This window comes from Lingula anatina, chromosome 3 (assembly GCF_051362555.1).
Source record: "Lingula anatina isolate TDL-2025a chromosome 3, LinAna3.0, whole genome shotgun sequence".
Lineage (NCBI taxonomy): Eukaryota > Metazoa > Brachiopoda > Lingulata > Lingulida > Lingulidae > Lingula > Lingula anatina.
The window spans coordinates 16,801,787-16,823,013 of record NC_141769.1 but is presented as its reverse complement, the minus strand read 5'-3'; the positions used below and the strand labels follow the sequence as shown (position 1 = coordinate 16,823,013).

Genomic DNA, 21,227 nt, shown 5'->3' with positions numbered 1-21,227 from the left:
TTGGAACCTGGAAATTATTATCAACATGCATCTGTCGATCGCTCTGACCAAATTCCACACACTTTTGGCCTGTCTGTTTAGCTATGTGTTTTTTTTACCATTTGTGTTAATTTGTCTCTTTTCATTACAAGTAACTAGAAAAGATTTCAAGTGTTACAAGTTTACAATATTGCGTAATCAGTTTTGTATTTTTAAAATTAATTTTAATGTAGGGTGATGAGTTTTCTATCTTAAGGAACTTTAACATGCAGACATATTAAAACTAACACAATTGATTTTTCAGACGGTTGCTGAAGCACTACGAGAGGCCAACCTAGCAGCTTACTGTGGGAAACCTATCAACATTTAAACATACTTGGAATGTACTTTTAACCTCCAGTAAATGCTGCAGTGACTTTATATAAGAGATTGAAACAGCATAATGAGGGAGTTGTCAAAATTTTGGGATTTGGTGTAGCTTTGAGATGTGTGGAAGATTTGACACAGTTGAATAGTGATTTGGGATTACTTTTTATCTGTCACTGCCTCATTTATAATGTATGGTAGGATACAAGGCAAAAGCAACACACGGAGAGAGTAATATGGAAATACAATAAGACTGTCGTGGTATGACAAAACAATATTTGGTAAGCTCCACATAAAAAAATGTACCTGGCTTGTATAACACAAAGATCCAGAATTGTGACATTCTTTCTCGTTTCTAATAAATGTTTAAAAAGGCAGAACATTCAAATAATTTGCATAAGAAAATGTCAATCTCCCTGTTCATCAGCTTTATATCTCAAGTTCTGCTAGTTTAAATTCTTTGCATGATCAAACTGATCAGAGAATCAGTTATTGGTTTTTGTTCACTAAAAGAAAGTGAAATACACTCCTTAAGAGTTATAACACACCGCTAATGTATTTATATGTATTTCTTTTCTGGATTAAAGAGCATTATTTATCATATCTCTTTAAAGAGTCAAAATTGCCATCCAGTCACTATTGGGATTGCTCATGTATCTCATCCATGTAAAAATATCAAAATGAGCAGAGCTGAAAATATTCATGTGAGACTCAGTAAAAAATGTTCTAGGACTTTTGGATATATATATATATATATATATATATATATATATATATATATATATATATATGGATATACTTTTGGATATATATAAATGGATAAAGTAAACGTGTATATATATATATATATATATATATATATATATATATTAAAAGGATCAGATATCATCGCCCAAGTATGTACTACTTACTGGGTTAAGCTAACCAGGGGGGGATCCTGGATTTCCTAGAGAGGTGTTCGGCTTTTTAAACCCACCCACCCACCCCCACCCGAATTTTTTTTTTTTAATTTTAATACGTGGACAGAACGGTTTAAATTTAAAATTGAATAATAATTTAATATATCAGTTTTAGAAAGTCATCAAGTAACACCGCAAGACTAATGTAAGCCATATGACGGTCATGTTCGGTTTCAGAGATTTTGTATCTCGTGTATCTAGGCATAGGACGGGCTGAGATTTGTCTTTAACAGAATACTTTAACATAGTTTTGTCTGTTACTGAATAACTATCTGAAATTAAAATCGGGAAGGGATTTTAGGGAATGGTGTAAGGCACGTGAGTAAATTGTGTGGTGCAGAACTACATAAACAGTGACAAAGACGTTTTATTGTGAAACGTGCCTATTCTACCGGGAGCGTCGAGTAGCGTGAAGGTGTGTGTGTGTGTGTGTGTGTGTGTGTGTGTGTGTGTGGAGGGGGGGGGGGCGAAATCTCCTTTTTTTAAATACCTTTTGTAACAGAAAGTGATAAACCAAGCTTTTGTGTAAACAATGAAAACACCTTACGATTCATGCCTTGCTAGTATAAAGTTATCGTATTCAGGGAAAGAGGTTTTTAAAATAACAACCCTTTTGGGTAATATTCGCACGTTATTAATACTAACAAAAATAAGAAAAATCCGTATAAAAAAAGAGGTATTACGAGAAGCACATTTATTTTACTGACAAATATTGTTCTCAACCTCAAGTATATTTTTTTAAAATGCCTGGTAACTAAGGTTTTGCAAATTACTTTCCATGAGAACGCGGTTTTGTCGTGTTTTGTCTAAAACAATTGAGTGTGTCCTGCCTATCGTCTAGCTAATCATAGATATAATTGAAGATTCTTTGTATGGCTAAAATATTACAAAAACATCAAACAACTAAAAATAATGACCCGCAGCAAAAGACGTCACATTTTTTTTTTTTTTTTTCAGTTTTTAAAAGCCAGGTGACACCGCGGACGTAGCCGCAATCTATATTGCGCCATTTAAAATGAACATAAACACAGACATTTTCTGAGACGTTAGACATCATAATCACTTCTTGCATTTGTGCTTTAGTAGAAATAACCTAGATCGATTGGAGAATGCAAGATGGAGCTGCGAACTACAATAACGATGGTTTACATTTTGTTTGTTTTTATGTCAGAACAGATAAATCTAGTAATTATTTTTTGCAGCGATTTAAGTAGCTAGACTGATTTAAGTAAATTCCACTTGGATAAACAATTCTTTCTCCTGTTTTAAATTCTTAAATGGACCTTCACATTGAGAATCAGCGAGTGTTCTCGTGGAAGGCGAGACAAGTCCCGAGTTCGATTTTTAGGTAGAGTCGAGTCAGAGACCACCTCACTGAGAAAACACACAAATGGAACTGTTGTGTGCCCGACCATGAAGCACTGATAATGAGCAATTGGCCTATTAGCATGTAAACTCTAGTTTTCGGCAACTTTGGTTGTATGCTTTCCAGAGAGATGAGAAAGGATGCCAGTGAGCACTGAGACTTATAACAATGTTAAAACGCATGTTAAAAAGTGTAAAATCCAGCTATGGTTTAAAATGGATAAAGTAAACGTACAAATGAGAAAAAATTCATTTTTAAATTTTTTTATCTTATTATTCGTATTTATTATCTTTTTTGTGTTTTTTCTCTACTCAAGCCAGTGACATAAGAGTACTGGTCACCTGAAGCCAAAAAGGAAGGCACCCGTTCTTAATAATTGCCTAAATCAATAGATGTTTTTTATACAAAAATAAAATCATTCGTTTCTTCTGCCTTGTAGAAGTTAATCAAGATTTTTCATATGACTTACTGCTGCTATTCTTTCTATTCGTAAAACCTAAAAACTTATTTTCATTTCATTTGTTGATTACAAAATGTGTTTCAGAGAACTGAGGTGGATGTACATGTCCAGTCCAGCGTACTTTCAAATGACTCACTTCAATTCGCTACAATCAGAACCTCGAAAACGCAGTCATTCTACGCCCTATTACGTCATCCACATTTTGGATCAGTGCTCGAATACACGCGCACAATATAGTGGCCTGCGAGAAGTTCACAGCTTCCAGTATAACCGACATCGTGCCTATCATAATTTTGGGGAGAGGATATGTTGCTCAGAAATTGTCATCTACTTTGTCTGTTACATTTCGAGGTCACTGCTTAGTACTTAATACTCTTACCATAAAATGAAATGATAAACAAAAAAATCAAAATAGAAAATATAAAATAAAATTTATGTCTTTAAGATATTATAATCAAATTGGCGTATCACTATCAAAGACCATCCCCTATGAACAAGTTGACTAGTGGTGACAACAGGAACGCCACCACGTGACTAAAGGTATAAAAGCGCGGAATTTTGAAAGTGCGTTCACTCAACTGCGGACAGATCTAGAGCAACAGGAAGGACGTCGTGTGCTGCGCCCTGTATCAAGCACAAAGGACACGGGAGTCGACTCGCATTTCTCCGAATCTTTCCTCATCCTACGTCAACGCATCGCTCTTCGACATATTGTTCCTTGCACACGCAGACGTCTAGACGGTGGATTCGGCGTTTCTCTAAGCTGGCCAGCTACAACCTTCGCTTCTCCCCACGAGGAATCGTCGCTCAGGGATCTTCGGAGGATACTTCACCTTTTTGCTGTCTTGGACTAGTCGTAGTGTCATTGCATTATTGCATGCGTTCCAGGTTTATTTTTTTATTACAGTTCGTCCTTATTTCTGTTTACAGGACATAGAAGATGATGAGCGCCACCGGTGGGACTTCGACAGCACTCCTTAAGGTATGTAATCTTTTTCTTTTTGGAAGTGGAGTTTAAGAAATGAAAGAAATCTAATCTCGTTCTTATTTCTGTTTACAGGACATAAAAGATGATGAGCACTCCCGGTGGGACTTCGACTGCACTCCTTAAGGTATGTTATCTTTTTCTTTTTAGAAGTGGAGTTTAAGAAATGAAAGAAATCTAATCTCGTTTTTTATTTCTGTTTACAGGACAAAGAAGATGAGCGCCACCGGTGGGACTTCGACTGCACTCCTGAAGGTATGTAATCTTTTTCTTTTTGGAAGTGGAGTTTAAGAAATGAAAGAAATCTAATCTCGTTCTTATTTCTGTTTGCAGGACATAGAAGATGATGAGCGCCACCGGTGGGACTTCGACTGCACTCCTGAAGGTATGTAATCTTTTTCTTTTTGGAAGTGGAGTTTAAGAAATGAAAGAAATCTAATCTCGTTCTTATTTCTGTTTACAGGACATAGATGATGATGAGCGCCACCGGTGGGACTTCGACTGCACTCCATAAGGTATGTAATCTTTTTCTTTTTTGGAAGTGGAATATAAGAAATGAAAGAAATCTAATCTCGTTTTTATTTCTGTTTACAGGACATAGAAGATGATGAGCGCCACCGGTGGGACTTCGACTGCACTCCTTAAGGTATGTAATCTTTTTCTTTTTGGAAGTGGAGTTTAAGAAATGAAAGAAATCTAATCTCGTTTTTATTTCTGTTTACAGGACATAGAAGATGATGAGCACTCCCGGTGGGACTTCGACTGCACTCCTTAAGGTATGTTATCTTTTTCTTTTTGGAAGTGGAGTTTAGGAAATGAAAGAAATCTAATCTCGTTTTTTATTTCTGTTTACAGGACAAAGAAGATGAGCGCCACCGGTGGGACTTCGACTGCACTCCTGAAGGTATGTAATCTTTTTCTTTTTGGAAGTGGAGTTTAAGAAATGAAAGAAATCTAATCTCGTTCTTATTTCTGTTTGCAGGACATAGAAGATGATGAGCGCCACCGGTGGGACTTCGACTGCACTCCTGAAGGTATGTAATCTTTTTCTTTTTGGAAGTGGAGTTTAAGAAATGAAAGAAATCTAATCTCGTTCTTATTTCTGTTTACAGGACATAGAAGATGATGAGCGCCACCGGTGGGACTTCGACTGCACTCCATAAGGTATGTAATCTTTTTCTTTTTTGGAAGTGGAGTTTAAGAAATGAAAGAAATCTAATCTCGTTTTTATTTCTGTTTACAGGACATAGAAGATGATGAGCGCCACCGGTGGGACTTCGACTGCACTCCATAAGGTATGTAATCTTTTTCTTTTTTGGAAGTGGAGTTTAAGAAATGAAAGAAATCTAATCTCGTTTTTATTTCTGTTTACAGGACATAGAAGATGATGAGCACCACCGGTGGGACTTCGACTGCACTCCATAAGGTATGTAATCTTTTTCTTTTTTGGAAGTGGAATTTAAGAAATGAAAGAAATCTAATCTCGTTTTTATTTCTGTTTACAGGACATAGAAGATGATGAGCGCCACCGGTGGGACTTCGATAGCACTCCTTAAGGTATGTAATTTTTTTCTTTTTGGAAGTGGAGTTTAGGAAATGAAAGAAATCTAATCTCGTTTTTTATTTCTGTTTACAGGACATAGATGATGATGAGCACTCCCGGTGGGACTTCGACTGCACTCCTTAAGGTATGTAATCTTTTTCTTTTTGGAAGTGGAGTTTTAAGAAATGAAAGAAATCTAATCCAATCTCGTTTTTATTTCTGTTTACAGAACACAACTGCAAGAAGAGGGCCCACATCTACAGCCACTTCGACCAATCTTTGTTGCCAGCGAGTCCTGCCACGGTCTGTCTACGAGGTGGCTGCATGGGAAAAGCGTCCAGTGAGTCCTGCCACGGTCTGTCTACGAGGTGGCTGCATGGGAAAAGCGTCCAGTGAGTCCTGCCACGGTCCGTCTACGAGGTGGCTGCATGAGAAAAGCGTCCAGCGAGTCCTGCCATGGTCCGTCTACGAGGTGGCTGCATGGGAAAAGCGTCCAGTGAGTCCTGCCATGGTCCGTCTACGAGGTGGCTGCATGAGAAAAGCGTCCAGCGAGTCCTGCCATGGTCCGTCTACGAGGTGGCTGCACAGGGGAAGCGTCCAGCGAGTCCTGCCATGGTCCGTCTACGAGGTGGCTGCACAGGGGAAGCGTCCAGCGAGTCCTGCCATGGTCCGTCTACGAGGTGGCTGCACAGGGGAAGCGTCCAGCGAGTCCTGCCATGGTCCGTCTACGAGGTGGCTGCACAGGGGAAGCGTCCAGCGAGTCCTGCCATGGTCCGTCTACGAGGTGGCTGCACTGGGGAAGCGTCCAGCGAGTCCTGCCATGGTCCGTCTACGAGGTGGCTGCACTGGGGAAGCGTCCAGCGAGTCCTGCCATGGTCCGTCTACGAGGTGGCTGCACTGGGGAAGCGTCCAGCGAGTCCTGCCATGGTCCGTCTACGAGGTGGCTGCACTGGGGAAGCGTCCAGCGAGTCCTGCCATGGTCCGTCTACGAGGTGGCTGCACTGGGGAAGCGTCCAGCGAGTCCTGCCATGGTCCGTCTACGAGGTGGCTGCACTGGGGAAGCGTCCAGCGAGTCCTGCCATGGTCCGTCTACGAGGTGGCTGCACTGGGGAATCGTCCAGCGAGTCCTGCCATATGGTGTTTCAATGAGATGGAAAATCCTGAAAGGTAACCCGTGTTATTGGGGAAAGCAATGTACTAAAATGATTTACTTTTAGTTGTAGTCCGTGCCATAAACTTTTCACCTTACTGGCCGTTTTGACCGCCCTACTTTTCTAACTCTTCGTTTTGGCCAAAAAATGAATTTTCCTGGAGTAAACAACAATGTTCCCATACTTAGCAAGGGTTAATGAATCCATTTTTAATTCAAAGTTAGTCCGTTTTTTTTAAAGTTTGGTTTTTTGTTAAAATCTCTTAAGAGATTATAACAGAGTACAGTCATCAATGGAAGTCACGTGATCTAAAGACAAGCTTAGATATCAGAATAATAGCTATAATTGCTGTTTTTGTGGTAAAACAATATATTATATTTCTATGAGCTGTTCACAATGCTTTTATTGTGAAATAAAGATATCATACGAAGAGTTATTATCCCTTTAAATCTAGAAGTCTGAATCTGGATTTACTGGTCCAAATACAAATTTGAATAGGAATGGACTGTATTGCATTAATATTTGTATTAACAAGACCTTGTCATTTAAAATTGTGATTTAACAGTTAATTAAACAAATTTAATCAAATCTAAAGCTCTTTTGAAAACGTGTAGAAAAATCTTTCAACCACGTTACTAATTTGACACATTCTAGAAATGTACTGGTTCAAACAATTTTAATGAACGCAGACTGATTTGGTTTTTAAAATTTATTCCATTTTCGTTTCTGTTTACAGAATTCGGTGATGGCAACTCCCTGTTAGTTCCCAGTTTTCAAAAGAAGTGCAAGAAGAGCGGCACATTTGTTTATTTCGATCAGTCCTTGGTGCCTGATTTAGTCCTGCCATGGTCTGTTTATAAGGTGGCTGTATGTGAGAACAGCAGAAGAATGTGACGTTTCACTGAGATGGAAAGCCTTAAAAGGTACATGTAACTCATGTTATTTGGGAAAGCAAAACACTTTCCTTCCTTTATGCCTCTAGTATTCCAGTCACTTCCTTTTTGTATAATCTAATCACTCTCCCAATCGATGTTTTTCCTGGTCCGTTACAGCAAATGCAATGTTCCTTTTCCGTCGTTAAAACTCTAAATTTTACCTTACTCCATTGTGTCACAGATGTGTGAAGGTCGCCAGTGGCATGTCAAAATATATGATAAGTTTTTTCAGAGTTTGTGACAAAAGTACTCTTGATATCTATTTTTTATCAAACCCATTAAACTTTTTAAACGCATTTCGTATTGCAATTGTTGGCTTTTATTACATTTTAAAATTATTAATCAAATTTGCAGGCTACCAAAAGTGGAGGTGTCCAAAAATGTCGATTGCAACATCCAAACCACCAGATGAAACACTTCTTCTTCAGGAGCGAGGGATCTTCTTGCTAGATAAGTTTGTAAGTTCTTAGGGATCGACAACTTTAAGAAAAGCAGTTCTTAACTTTTTTGTATATTATTATTAGTGTATTGTTTCTTATTATGGACTGTGTATACTTAAAAATTCGCAGAATAATAATCTTAGAGCAGTGTCTGTATATACAGAATTGGCAAAAGCGCCCAGCACATTCCTAAACATCGCATCCTTTAACTAATAGCCAAGTGTCTAAATTAGTTATTAAATAATTCAATCATATATTATTATTTTTTCTTTCCTTAAGAAAAGTAGCATGGACAGCCAACAATTTTAACATGTAACATTTCAAGGTGAAATAACTTTTAAGTGAACACATTACATTTCATTTGTAGGCTACGAAAAGGGATTTCCAGAATTGATGCCCGAAGGCAAACAGCTTCAACCGTAGACCAAATATCCGAGATGTGAAACGCTTCATAGCGCTAGCAAGGAGCCCCCTGTAGCCACTTTTCATTGATGATTGGACGTCCTAGCAGTCTTGGTTTTGAAGGATACAACTTGTTCTGCCAACAAATATAGAGAATGTGCAATGGAAATGGAGAGCAATATGCAGAGTATAATAGGAATACAAACTAGTAATGGACTTGGGGCTTTTGGATAATAAGAATATTTGGGTTTCATTGGTCACAAACTTTTGTCGAGTGTAATTGCACTAAGTTTTGTTTTTCACTTGTGTAAGTGATGTTTTATTACAATGGCTGAAGGTCTGAATGATCATTCTTAATTCCATGCATTCCAATTGAATAGGATGAGGCGTGGTTATGTATAAAAATGTGTTAAGTCTACCTCTTCAGATATAATAATAATCATCATGTTAATGATTTTAATTGAATATCCAGTTGCTGTATACATTCTCTATGCAGATAGTTTTATGCTCACAAAAACATTCGCATTTCCACCACTTATGGTCGTCTGTGTTTTGTTTCAATCTTAGTGCAGTAGTCTTTTCTGAAATTTGTGCTTTTGATGATGTGGAGTTGTTTGTCAGTAAGGCATTTGAGAAGGTCTTAACCTGCACACTAACCTTACTAATAAACCCTCACATCTTTGTAAAATCTGACTTCATGTAAACGCTTTTACATGAAGAGATTTTACATTGATAGCCTGTGCAAAATCTGCAATGAAATATTTTACATGTGAAAATATTTCATTATTTTTTGCACAGTCTGCTCTACTTGAGAGATGCCATCATCTCTCAAGATAGAGATCACATTACTAACATTCAGATTTTCTCAAGTGTTATACTTGACAAATAAATGCACTTCATCATATATGCACCTTTTCTCCGGATCAACCAAATTCAAATTGAAACTTACATGGACGGTCAAACAGTGATGTGAGATGCGAAATAATTCGAAGCAAGCTTGCTTTATTCTCAACTTGTATCATATAGGTAGTGGCGATTTCAGGGCAAAATGAAAATCTAGAAATTTTATAGTTTTAGGTATTTTATCCAGAGTTATGTCTTAGTTTAGTTTAAATCATTGAGATACCCGAGTTATGGTCATATTACTTGAATCTGTTTATGGTCTGTTTATGTTATCGTTAGAAATTTCAGGACTGAGCGACTTTATTTATGGCTTTGTCCCCCTGGATAAAGTTTAAACTAGTTTCGTTTTAAGTCTCTAGTAAATGTCTCGGGTTGGCTTCAGTGCCTCTTTCTGTATGAATTACTTTGGTAAATATGTTTATCTTGTATAGTATATATAGAGAATAGTTTGTAGTCACAAAAGTTTATTCAGTCGTGCCATGCTGTCTAAAACGGGACGATATTCTTGAGCTTGTAAGGCGCTGTAAAAACTTATCCGAGCGTGGGCACTTTCCCGGCATTCCCCAAGAAGGGTTTAGACGGGTTTTTCCCCACGGCCCGAGAGCATCTGGTACCAACCTCTGACCATCAAAATTTGGCTTCAGTGCCTCTTTCTGTATGAATTACTTTGGTAAATTTGTTCATCTTGTACATTGCTGGGCTATTTGCGTTTCGTTGTGAGATGATAAAGACGGGAATGGAAAATTTAAACTTTCAGTAAAACTACCGTTTTTTAATCCATTGCATTTACGTATAGTAATTCATTAATGATTACTTGCAAATCCTATTGGAATTGAATGCAACTTTTCATCATTTAACTTGATAGTTGAATAAAAATTATATTCTAAACTTGATTTACTCTTTTGTAATTACTTTCATACCGATTTCTTCCATAAAACCAGACGATGTTAAGTAAATAAATAAATTTTTGATTTTAGAAACGATTTTGCAGTGTTGCACAACGTTTCAATTTGGGAATAACTCTTGCCACAATAAAGACTTTAATGAGTTGGAATAGAGCACCTAGAATTAACAGTTCCGTGCCGTCATTTTTGTCTAAATATTTTTGTTATGGAGTTATTAGCCCCTCATTACAGATTTTCTTGAAACAAAGGCAGTATTTTGCTTTATCAACAATGCAGTATGAACTAATTTTTTTTTAGAAAAATTGCTGGCAGGGTTTTGGAGTAGTAAATTGTGTCATTAAATTGGCGTTGAAACCGTGTTCGTTGGTGCTCTGGTAAAGGAGAACTTTGAGAAACATATTTTTCAATTTTTACTCCAAAATCGCAAACATGAGTGTTTATGTTAACCTAATTTAGTCGATGAACACTGAATATTTCTGTTACTTAATAATGGAAAGCGTAAAACCCTGTATATCACTGATATGTCCATTCAAATAAATAGGTTATTAGGGATTTTTGCTATTCTTTTGGTTTTGTGGCAACAATCAAATTATATCAGCTTTGTTATTCCTTGTTGTGGGGAAAATCAACCAGAGTTCAGCAAAAAATCAGCAAAACATCTAGCATTTGTAATGAGCTCATAAATACATGTACGTCAATACCATGAACCAGTTTTAGTAGAAATTATTTTTCTGACTGTTAAAGCCATTTTGGTTGTATCAAAATGCATCAATATGATTCTCCACAGTAAAGGAATGCGTTTAGAAAGTGCTTAGTGTATAATTAGGCTGAAATAGTGGTGAGAGTCCACATCATTTATGCTTAAATTTATGTTAGGTGTATATCTTTATTGAAAGCTATTTGAAAGCTATTTAGGAAATTCCATGTTTGCCATTCAATTCCCTGAGGACAACCGAGGCCAGTTAACACGGTTCCAAGCCAAAATTACCACCTACCAGGACCTCATATTATATTATGTGGACTTTTCTGACACAGTGCAGGGAATTGCCATCAATTTAACCAGATACATATCTGTGAATACCTAGCAAAAAATCAAGCTGTGACCCTGTGGTGGAGGGTAATCCAAAACCAAAATCCAAAATGAATTTCTTCACGCACCCTTGTGCTACAATAATCTAACCTCTGCCTTCACAGTTGATTGTCTGTCGAAGGAGGTTGTACGCGTACCCCTTTCTAGCGTTTTTCTGGAAAACTGGCGATTTGTACAGGTAATTTTAGAATGGGGGTCAGTATACGAAATAAGTTCAATTCATTAGTTGATGTGATCATTGGTTTTAAGAGAACACTTATTGTGAATTTTCCTCAAGGTATTTAGTAGTTACAGAAGTCACAAACAGATGCTATTCGTAAGCGCGTAAAAGAGTATCTTCATAGATTCTTAAATGTAATCAAGGTCCTCGTGCGAAGGGCCGAAACGTCGTGCCAAACGAGTGACCGACGTTAAGTCTCTTTAAAAACAGTTTAACATTGAACTCGTGTAAGCCGTACCTGTTACCAGAATTAACTACTCTTGCTTCATATTTTATCGCCTCTCTCTGAAATCCTTGTAGTTGTATCCTGGACTGAAAAACGCATATGTCGCAATGTTCCATCTTTCATGATCTTTCCTTTTAAACAGCGTTGAAAAAGTTTAGTTGTTGCTGATATAGATACCAAAACGCAAGCTACTCTTTGTTATTTTTTCATAGGCAATTGACAGCCAAATGGATGCTGCAGAATTCCGTGTTCGTGGGAAAGAAATAGTAGACATGGTGGCTGATTACTTAGAGAATGTGCAGAATGTCCAGTATATCCTGCATAGCCGGATATAAGCGCCAGCTCCTTCCGGAAACTGCCCCAGAAACTGCTGAGTCATGGGAGGACGTTATTGGTGACATAGAGCGGGTTATTATGCCTGGGGTAAGTGCTTATAGGCACACAGGTAAATTATCGTTTGCGCATGCGCCACGCGGCTAAATATAAAATACACATGGCAAAATATACAGTTGATTTTTTAGTATATTGGCTTTACTGTCTTTAAGAGATGAGCAATAGTTTAGTGTACAACGGTTGTAGTTTAAAGAGGATTGTTTTTAATTGAATCTGAATTGCTTCGTTTTAGTCGGTTTCCTCACTTGAGAAAAAGGCAGCTAAATCACAGAAATCCAATTCAAAATCATAATCATACAAAAATGTTGTATATGAAATAGAATATTGTTTGTAACATTTCTGCTAAGAAGTTGATGGTTTTAATGATTGTTAAAATAATCTCTATATTATATTTTTGGCACGATTTATATATTTTGTGTCTAATCTAAATCAAACAATACTCTAGACAACGCACTGGAATCACCCGCAGTTCCATGGCTATTTCCCTTCAGTCAGATCCTACGCTGCCATCTGTGCCGACATGCTCTCCAATGCTATGGGTGGTCTTGGATTTACCTGGGTAAGCTGATTTTCTACTGTACACCGGAGGACCCAAGATTTCACAAAAGTGGGGGTGGGGGGGGTGGGCTGGAAACTGACTTGTATTTTATTTATTGTTCGATACCATTAGAAATGAGACTCTTCAAGACATCTAAATCAAGCGGTCTGAGATCCATGTGTGACTTGAAACTCACCTCTATATGTTACCAGCTTGTCCCTGCCATGCATGATGAAAGCACGCACAATGAGGCGAGTTTCCAGCCCTCTGAAACTCAGGGTGAAGCAAAGACCTTTTTGTTATTTTCTTATTAATAACAGGAAAACACGGGCTTATGTTCTTTTCCCAGGCAGCCAATCCGGCATGCACAGAGCTGGAGATGATTATGATGGACTGGTTGGGGAAGATGCTGGATTTGCCAGAGCAGTTTCTATTCTGCTCTGGAGGCAAAGGGGGCGGGGTCATTCAGGTAAGACTTCCGTCATCTGGGGTCCAAAAACTCTTTGAGATATTTGAGGCAAAATTGTAGACAACTTAGACTGAATTGATTAAGTGGCGTTTCGCCAACAACATATATGGAACTGTTACACTGATTATCACATTTTATTGTCTTTTGACAAAACACCTTGAGCGACAGATGATTGTTTTGATGAAACTTAATACACTTAGAGGTGACAGTGACCCGTTTGTGTATGTAAAATATAGGCTTCTGAAATGCATTATAGATGTACTCAGTGCACCAAATATCACTTTAAACTCTTAAACTGATTGTCATCTTATTTTATTTGATGCATTCAACAATTGTTTATATCTGTATTTATCTCGGCCGAAGAGGTAATGTTTTTGGTTCCCCAAGTCTATTTGTCTGTTCTTCTGATTGACTGATAGCAACATAATGGAAAAAGCTGAGGACGAGTTTTCATTATAGACTTGATTTTGGTGGTGATCCAAAAGTTAATTGTTAACGATAAGTTAATTGTCTGCCTATCTGTCTGTCTGTTCGTCTGCCTATCTGTCATAACATTATACAAAAACTGTACGTATATAATATTATTGAAATAAAAAGGTTGGACAACGAGTCATAAAGATGACTCTAAATTACAAGGCAATTTTACGACAGTCTGATCACGACATCGGTCTGTGAACATACAATCACGGGAAATTATAATTAGTTGGTGCTTATGACTTTCTGGAAAAATTAAAGATTTAGCACATGATATATATAATTACCGGTATTGTATACGCTCTTATCATAAGAAAAAAAGGACAGTAATGAATGTGTTTAAAAAAGTAAATCTTTCCTAAAGATACTGAACGTCGTCGTTTTGGGCCCTAATCCAACGGCCCAGATAATATGCCCCATACATGTAGTTCAAAAAAAGAAAGAAACGATGCCCTTAAACTTGAACCATCTTAACGCGTAAAATAATGAAAAAAATTACATCTGTAGGGTAGCTCCAGCGGGACCATATTGATTTGCTTGCTAGCTGCTAGGAATCAAGCCATTCTCAGAGAGAAGGAAGCAAACCCTGCTCTTTCGGAGGCTGACATCATGGCAAAGATGGTGGGGTACTGTTCAGATCAGGTATATACCATTCCAAGTCTCCAATATCCTGTAAAGACTCTAATCTTTCCTAATTCAGACTTTTAAAAACCTCCCCAAGAAAAAAACATAGCTCATTAATTATTTTATGAAATTAGAAGAAGGTCCAGCAAATTTAAAAAAATAAGGTGGACTTAAACTCCAGTCTACCCACGAACATTCCCCAAAGTATTAATTATATCGGTAGCTTGGCATAAAAGCCATGTTCTTTCCAAAATATGCTTCACATTGCCTCCTTAGCGTTGGTGGCACACTTGCATACCTTGCACAAAATTGTCAATTACATTCTTCTTTTAAGTTTTTTTTTTTTATCGCCGTGTTCAAGTTGTGTTGGACATCCAGCCTGACTGGATTCTCTTTCTTGAAATTAGTATTTTATTGTGCATATAATGCATTTTATTTAAATTCTTTCATATTGTTTTTTGTCTGTACATTTGGCAGTTTTCTGCCTTTTTAATACAATTAAGCTTATATTCCCCTATATATGTATTTGTAGGCCCATAGTTCAGTGATACGTGCTGGCCTATTTGGAGCAGTAAAGATCGTCATGCTCCCCACTGACGAGCAACAATCCCTACGTGGCGAAACACTGGCGCATGCTGTACAAAAAAGCAAGGCAGAGGGATTGATGCCTATCTTTGTAAGTGTATAGTCTTCGTTAAATATATTGTCTGTGCTTATTGTTGTGGACGCATTGCAATACTTAAAAGTTATTCTGTAATAACGTTATGATCGAGATGGTGTGAGCAGATTGACCCTGCTATGTGATGCACCAACAGAAACAGTAGTGTTTTATTAATCGGTGTAAACATTTGATAAACAGTTTGAAACATTATTACACCATTTTAATGATTAAAATCATGCATTAGCCTGTTGCTTTATTTATTTCGAATCCATGGCGTATTGAACGTTGTATGATTTACATCTTGAACATTACGTTTACTTACCATACTTCATTTATGATAAACAACAGGTTTGTGCCACGCTAGGAACGGCCTTCTCCTGTGCTTTTGACATCATTGAGGAACTTGGCCCAGTGTGCAGCAGAGAGCAGATGTGGCTCCATATAGATGCTTCGTATGCTGGCAGTGCTTCCATTTGCCCCGAGTTTCGATACCTGCTCAGTGGGGTACAGGTAAGATAATAATAATAATAATAATAATAATAATAATAATGTAACTTGAATTGAATTGAAATACCCCCCCCCCCCCCCCATATGATTTAACTCCCCCACACCTAACGTTACTCCCTCTCATTGATTTTTGAATGACAAGCGGACATAAAATGACACTTTCGGTCTCGGTATTTAGAATTATCTTTTTTAAAAGTATATGGTGGTAAAAGTATTAGCGACCGGTAGGTCTTATGTCACCGCCCGTCACCGATAACTATGGTATACCGATTTATTAGTGACGCTGGTGTGTAACAAGAATGGAACGGTACAAGTGGCATGCGCCCCATGGAGAATTTACATTGTTTCCAATTGTTTTAGTTTGCAGATTCTTTTAGTGTCCAGGTCCGTAGCCGGGGGGGGGGGGGGGGGGGGGGGGGGGGGGGGGGGGGGGGGGGTTCGAAAGAACCCCCCTTTTTGCTGGAAAAAGGTCCACTCTGGGTAAAATTTGACCTAGGTACATGGGGATTATAAAGTAAAAGGTCCACTTTTTCAGAAAAAGAACCCCCCCTTTGAAATTGCTGGCTAGGGGCCTGGTGTCAGTCCTCACAAGTTGATGAGAGTGACATTTGATTTGTTCAGCATTATGGTAAGTAAATTAAGAAGCACAGTAGTTATAGTAGTAGTAGTAGTAGTAGTAGTGTGTGTGTGTGTGTGTGTGTGTGTGTGTGTGTGTGTAAATTATACATGTGGTGGATCCAGAGCACTGAAAAGCACTATATACTAGTATGTAGGCATTTGACCCTCCCCTTTAGCTTTGGAAGTTCTCATTCTCTCTTCTAAAAACAGTAAATACGGGTGAAACATGACAAATCCAACTAATTTTCCACCACTGTTACATATGTTATATTAAAATTGCTCTTGCCCACTGTTGTTTTTTCAGCAAAATCCTGGGTCAACCATTAAATTTTCAGAAACCTCATGATAACCTCAAGTTACTACCATGATGTTTCCAATGGCTAACCATAATTTCAGAGCCTATGGTTGCCATCTTCTTTATTTTTCAAATTTGCACTTATTCCTGCTCATAAATTTAAATGGCTTGATTATATGGAGGCTCAAAATGATTTTTTCAAAACAGTACTTGATTTCTTTTTCAATTATATTTGTCATTTATATGTTTTTCTGCCATTTAAGTATTCTTATCTCAAGGGGATCTTGCTTAAAGCTAAATATTATAACTAGTTGTTTCAACTATTTTACTTATTACTCTAATCAAAGACATATTAGCAATAAATAAAGAAACTTGCATGCATTAAATCTGAATTAATTAAGGAAACTTTTGGAATCCTCTACTAGAGTCACAGAGATTCTTTCACTTAGATATGGGCATTTTTACAATCCTAGGCACTTTTCAGATTTTCCCACATATTGCTAATTTACAAATTACATACATATGATCAAAGAATTATTTTATCACTATGTTAGAGAATGGTGTAAGTGTAGATAAACAATGAAAATAGAAACCAAATATCACTACCGAGTCCAAAGTCAAAAATGACCAAAAATTTTCCCCGTTTTGGTCATATGATATAAAAGGGAATCTGAAATAAATTAAAACAGTGTTTGACATTTCATTTTTTTGGATTATTAAACACTCAGTAGTACGGTGGAAGCAAAGAAGTAGAGAGGTGTATCCTAGAAAAAAAGTCTTTTAATGGCATGCTGGTATTTCCGTTAAACAAAATGTCCATTCCGAAACAAAAATAAATTACTTTCAGAAAATATATCATAAAACATACGGTATAATTAACCATCCTAATCATTATTTGGATGTATTGGTATTGTTTGTATCAAATAATGAAATCTGCGCGATGATTCTTGAGCTTGACATGGAGTGCAAAATAACCCTACTGTGTTTTTCCGTTAAATTTGTCCATTCCGAAACATTGGGTTTCTCTTACATAAAAAGAACATGTTGACACCTAGCCTGTAACAATATATATTTCTCTAAAGCCCAGGACATGTGATATTTATTTTTATATAAGAAAACCCCAGTACACAGAAACCCATTTAACTGAGGCCTTTTTTGAGATGCTTGTTAAAAATTGTCCATTCCGAAACAAAGTACCTTTACATTGCCAATGTTATAAATAGAGAGAATTCTGTCTTTAATGCTGTATGTTTCACTTGACATGAGCAAATTACTGTTAGAGCATCATGCATATGACATAAAAATAATAGAAAAACATTTCTTCAATGGCATCTTTTTAAATTTCTATATATATCCTCAACTAAAAAAATTCATTTTTGCAAGTCAGCATCTTTTCTTTGGATCTACTAGAACTTCCATTGCATATTTTCCCAAAGTTCATGTATTTCAAAGTTAAATTAACAATTAATTGAAGAGATTATATCAGTTTGAATAGAAATAAAGGCAATTTGGATGCTTTGTATCGGAAAGGACATTTTTTAACAGATTGTCTAAAACACTTGTTTACTCTTTGGTCTGCTCATCTATTTATTATTCATGAGGAAAAGGATGATGGAAAGCACATCAAATTTATGTAGAATATAATTTTGAATAATATAACTTACCTTACTTTAATATTGCTTACTTATGATGTACATAAAAGTATTCGAAAATAGTTATGAGGCTACATATGTTTAAGTTGCGAGAGTCAGTTCACTGGCACGGTTTACAGAGGTGTTTGCAGGCAGACACAGGTTAAAATTAACTTCCTGTGATTATTTATAAAATATAAATATATATACCATTTAAGCAATTTTGTAAATGTTAAATAAACACAGGACATGCCTAAAAGGACATATTTAAATGTTATTCCTAAATTTAAACCTGACATTGTCAAATAATATTTCATACAGCTATGAGCTGTATCAAAAGGAAGTAGAATAGGGTATAATGGAGTGTAGAAGACTCTATTTTATGTCATGATCAAATACTAAAAGAGTAACATTTCAAAAAAGAATCAAAACTATCCAAAATGACCAATTAATGTAATAAAAACAGTTCAATTTTAATCTAGTCAACTCATATTTTGTCCAATGATTGCTTCCCCAGTACCAACATACTATGAGATCTTGAAGCAATTTCATAAATGTTAAATAAATGTCCATTCTAAAACAAGGACATGTCTGAAAGGACATATTTTAAACATGGTAAATCTGACATTGTCAAATAATATTTTATACAGCTATGAACTGTAACAAAAGAAACTGGAAATAAGATATAATGGAGTAAAGAATACCTGGGATATATCTTAGAATCAATATTTAATAAAATAAAATTCCAGTAATGAATTACTAGTACAGAATAGACAAAACAAGTGCAAAATGTAATAAAAAGACTTCAATTTAAATTCAGCTTCCACCTATTTTGCCCAGTTATTCCAAGACTTTACCTAAAACTTATAAACTCAAATACAATAATATATATTAAAACAATATCATACTTGTTAAAAAATGTCCTTTCCGAAACAAGGATGTTTAGGAAAGGACATTTATTTTAACATGACACTGCAATTAGCACAAATGTCTGTGCAAAATAATATTTTACACAATCATGAAGCATAACATAAAGAACTAATGCAAAGTAAAGTGAAGTACAGTAGTCCTCAGAATATCTCAGAATCAAAAACTTCATGGAGTCACATTTAATACTGAAACAGGAAAATCACAAAATATCATTGATTCCTCAAATTTTGGATATTTTCATCCATTTTTTTTTTTTTTTTTTTTTTTTTGCAAATACATAAAAGAGCAATACTCTGAGTAAAACTAAGTGTTTTTTTGGAGATCAATACCTTAAATTATCATAAAAGTCACACACTTCAAGGTTTAGCTTATGAAAATTAAAAAAAATGATTTTCAAAATTCAAATAATCATATCTTTATACATACACAAGGTTTTATCTCGGGATTGTCATTTCTTATACCCTTCAGGTCTATACTTTCAAGAAAAGTACTAATTTCAACACAATAATGATTTCCATTTTTTTACCCTTGGTGGGAAAAAAAGGAGCCCAGGATTGTAAAAATGCCCATATTCAAAGACATTTCTCTGCCTATTCACTGACTGTGCTCATTTCTGTACTGGTGACAAGTTTTGCACAATCACATATCATCACCCAGATTGCTTTGATGAAAAGTAAACCACTGCATGGTGCCTTTTATTTAGGTTAAAAGACAGCAGCAAACTACTCCATGAATTTGTTCATGTTGCTTTGCAAGAAACCCCGCTGAGATAGATCAATCCTGCTAGTACAGTAAGGATATGGGAATGCAGTCATAGTTATGCCTCTCTTCTGATATTTCTAAAATTTTTGGATTTTAAAGCCTTTTTAATGAACTTTTGTATTTGATACATACATATCCTAAAATACAAAATGAAAAAATTATTGCTGCCAATAATCATATATTTGATTTGATTTTCTGAAAAATCCCATGGATTGTTATTTTAAAAACTATAAAAGCTGTTACACAGATTTAATATCGATTATTATTTTTCTAGCATTGGCAAATTCCTCTGGCTCATAGATTTCGCTCCTTAAAGCTGTGGTTTGTTCTTAGGTTACATGGTGTAAATGGACTACAAGAGTACATCAGACAGGTTCTTTACATTCTATGTCATTCCTTTTTATTATGTACAGACATAGATGTGTCTGTACATATAGCCATCACCTGCGTCTGTCGTCGCCGTTGTCGCCACCATCGCCGTGCACTTTTACCGATAACACGATAAATGGAAAACCGTTTTTTCTTTCAGCTTGAAACTTACTGAATTGATGAATATTCATAATAAGCAGGTCAAGTTTGAAATTCAGCATGATCGGGCCATTTTTAGGGAAGTTATGCTGTTTTTTTAAACTTTTTTCAGCATATATGCAGCGCCAATAACACGATAAGTGGAAAACCATTTTACCTTTTGGCTTGAAACTTACAAAACTGATGAATATTCATAATACGCAGGTCAAAGTTGAAAATCAGCATGATTGGGCAATTTTTATGGAAATTATTCTTTTTTTTTTTCAAATTTTTCAGCATTTTTATAACATGGATAATAAGATAAGTGTTAATTTTTTTTCCTTTTGGATTGAAACTTACAGAACTGATGAATATTCATAATACGAAGGTCAAGTTGGAAAATTGGCTTGATTGGACTATTTTTACAAAAGTTATCCTGTTTTTTCCCTTATTCAGCATATATGCAACACTGATAACACATTTTAAGGAAAACCAAGCAGCCTTTTGTCTTGCAACTCACAGGAGTGATTAGTCTAACTAGTATACAGATCAAGTTTGAAAATAAGCTTGATCAGTTAAGTTTTGATGAAGTTTTTAGCCTTTTTGTATATAAGTGTTTTTTCTTTAGATTTAATTCTTAGGCATGTTGACAGTCTCATAATGGAACTAATTAGTAAAAGTGTTGTTTTGACATTTTCTGCTTCTTAACAGTATTGTTAGTTGATTGTATAAAAATGACGGTAAACCTGTTATCGTGCATTGTGTAATAAAGTATCAAAAATGGAAAGGAACTCATCATTGCAGTTTGTCAGATTCAATCATTCACTATGTTCAGAATCTGCGAATGGAGCAAATTGGACATTTAAAATTGTTCTATTGATATTTTTC

The 21,227-nt window shown here is 36.1% G+C and overlaps 1 protein-coding gene and 1 pseudogene across 3 annotated transcripts; both read left to right on the top strand.

Moving 5' to 3' along the window:
* The first annotated feature begins 5,785 nt into the window (after positions 1–5,785).
* LOC106179946 (uncharacterized) lies at positions 5,786–10,382 on the top strand. 2 transcript variants are annotated; one of them, XR_015333526.1, is made up of 4 exons: positions 6,104–6,825; positions 7,546–7,732; positions 8,099–8,202; positions 8,552–10,382. XR_015333526.1 is itself a non-coding variant. In XM_087009297.1 (2 exons), the coding sequence occupies exons 1-2, from the start codon at positions 6,035–6,037 to the stop codon at positions 7,553–7,555; spliced, it is 801 nt and encodes a 266-aa protein (XP_086865423.1). In that variant the 5' UTR covers positions 5,786–6,034; the 3' UTR covers positions 7,556–7,719. The 2 variants fall into 2 exon arrangements, 1 of the variants encoding a protein (XP_086865423.1); XM_087009297.1 differs by lacking the exons at positions 8,099–8,202; positions 8,552–10,382 and having other exon boundaries at positions 5,786–6,825; positions 7,546–7,719.
* Positions 10,383–12,031: 1,649 nt separating this feature from the next.
* LOC106152337 (aromatic-L-amino-acid decarboxylase-like) lies at positions 12,032–20,337 on the top strand (annotated as a pseudogene). Its single transcript, XR_015333369.1, has 7 exons — positions 12,032–12,353; positions 12,769–12,882; positions 13,211–13,378; positions 14,312–14,446; positions 14,961–15,104; positions 15,438–15,605; positions 20,107–20,337. The product of XR_015333369.1 is annotated as an aromatic-L-amino-acid decarboxylase-like (transcript).
* The last annotated feature ends 890 nt before the right edge of the window (positions 20,338–21,227 follow it).

Coding starts and splice junctions, on each gene's coding strand:
- LOC106179946 (XM_087009297.1), top strand. CDS start 6,035: ATGGGAAAAGCGTCCAGTGAGTCCTGCCACGGTCCGTCTACGAGGTGG.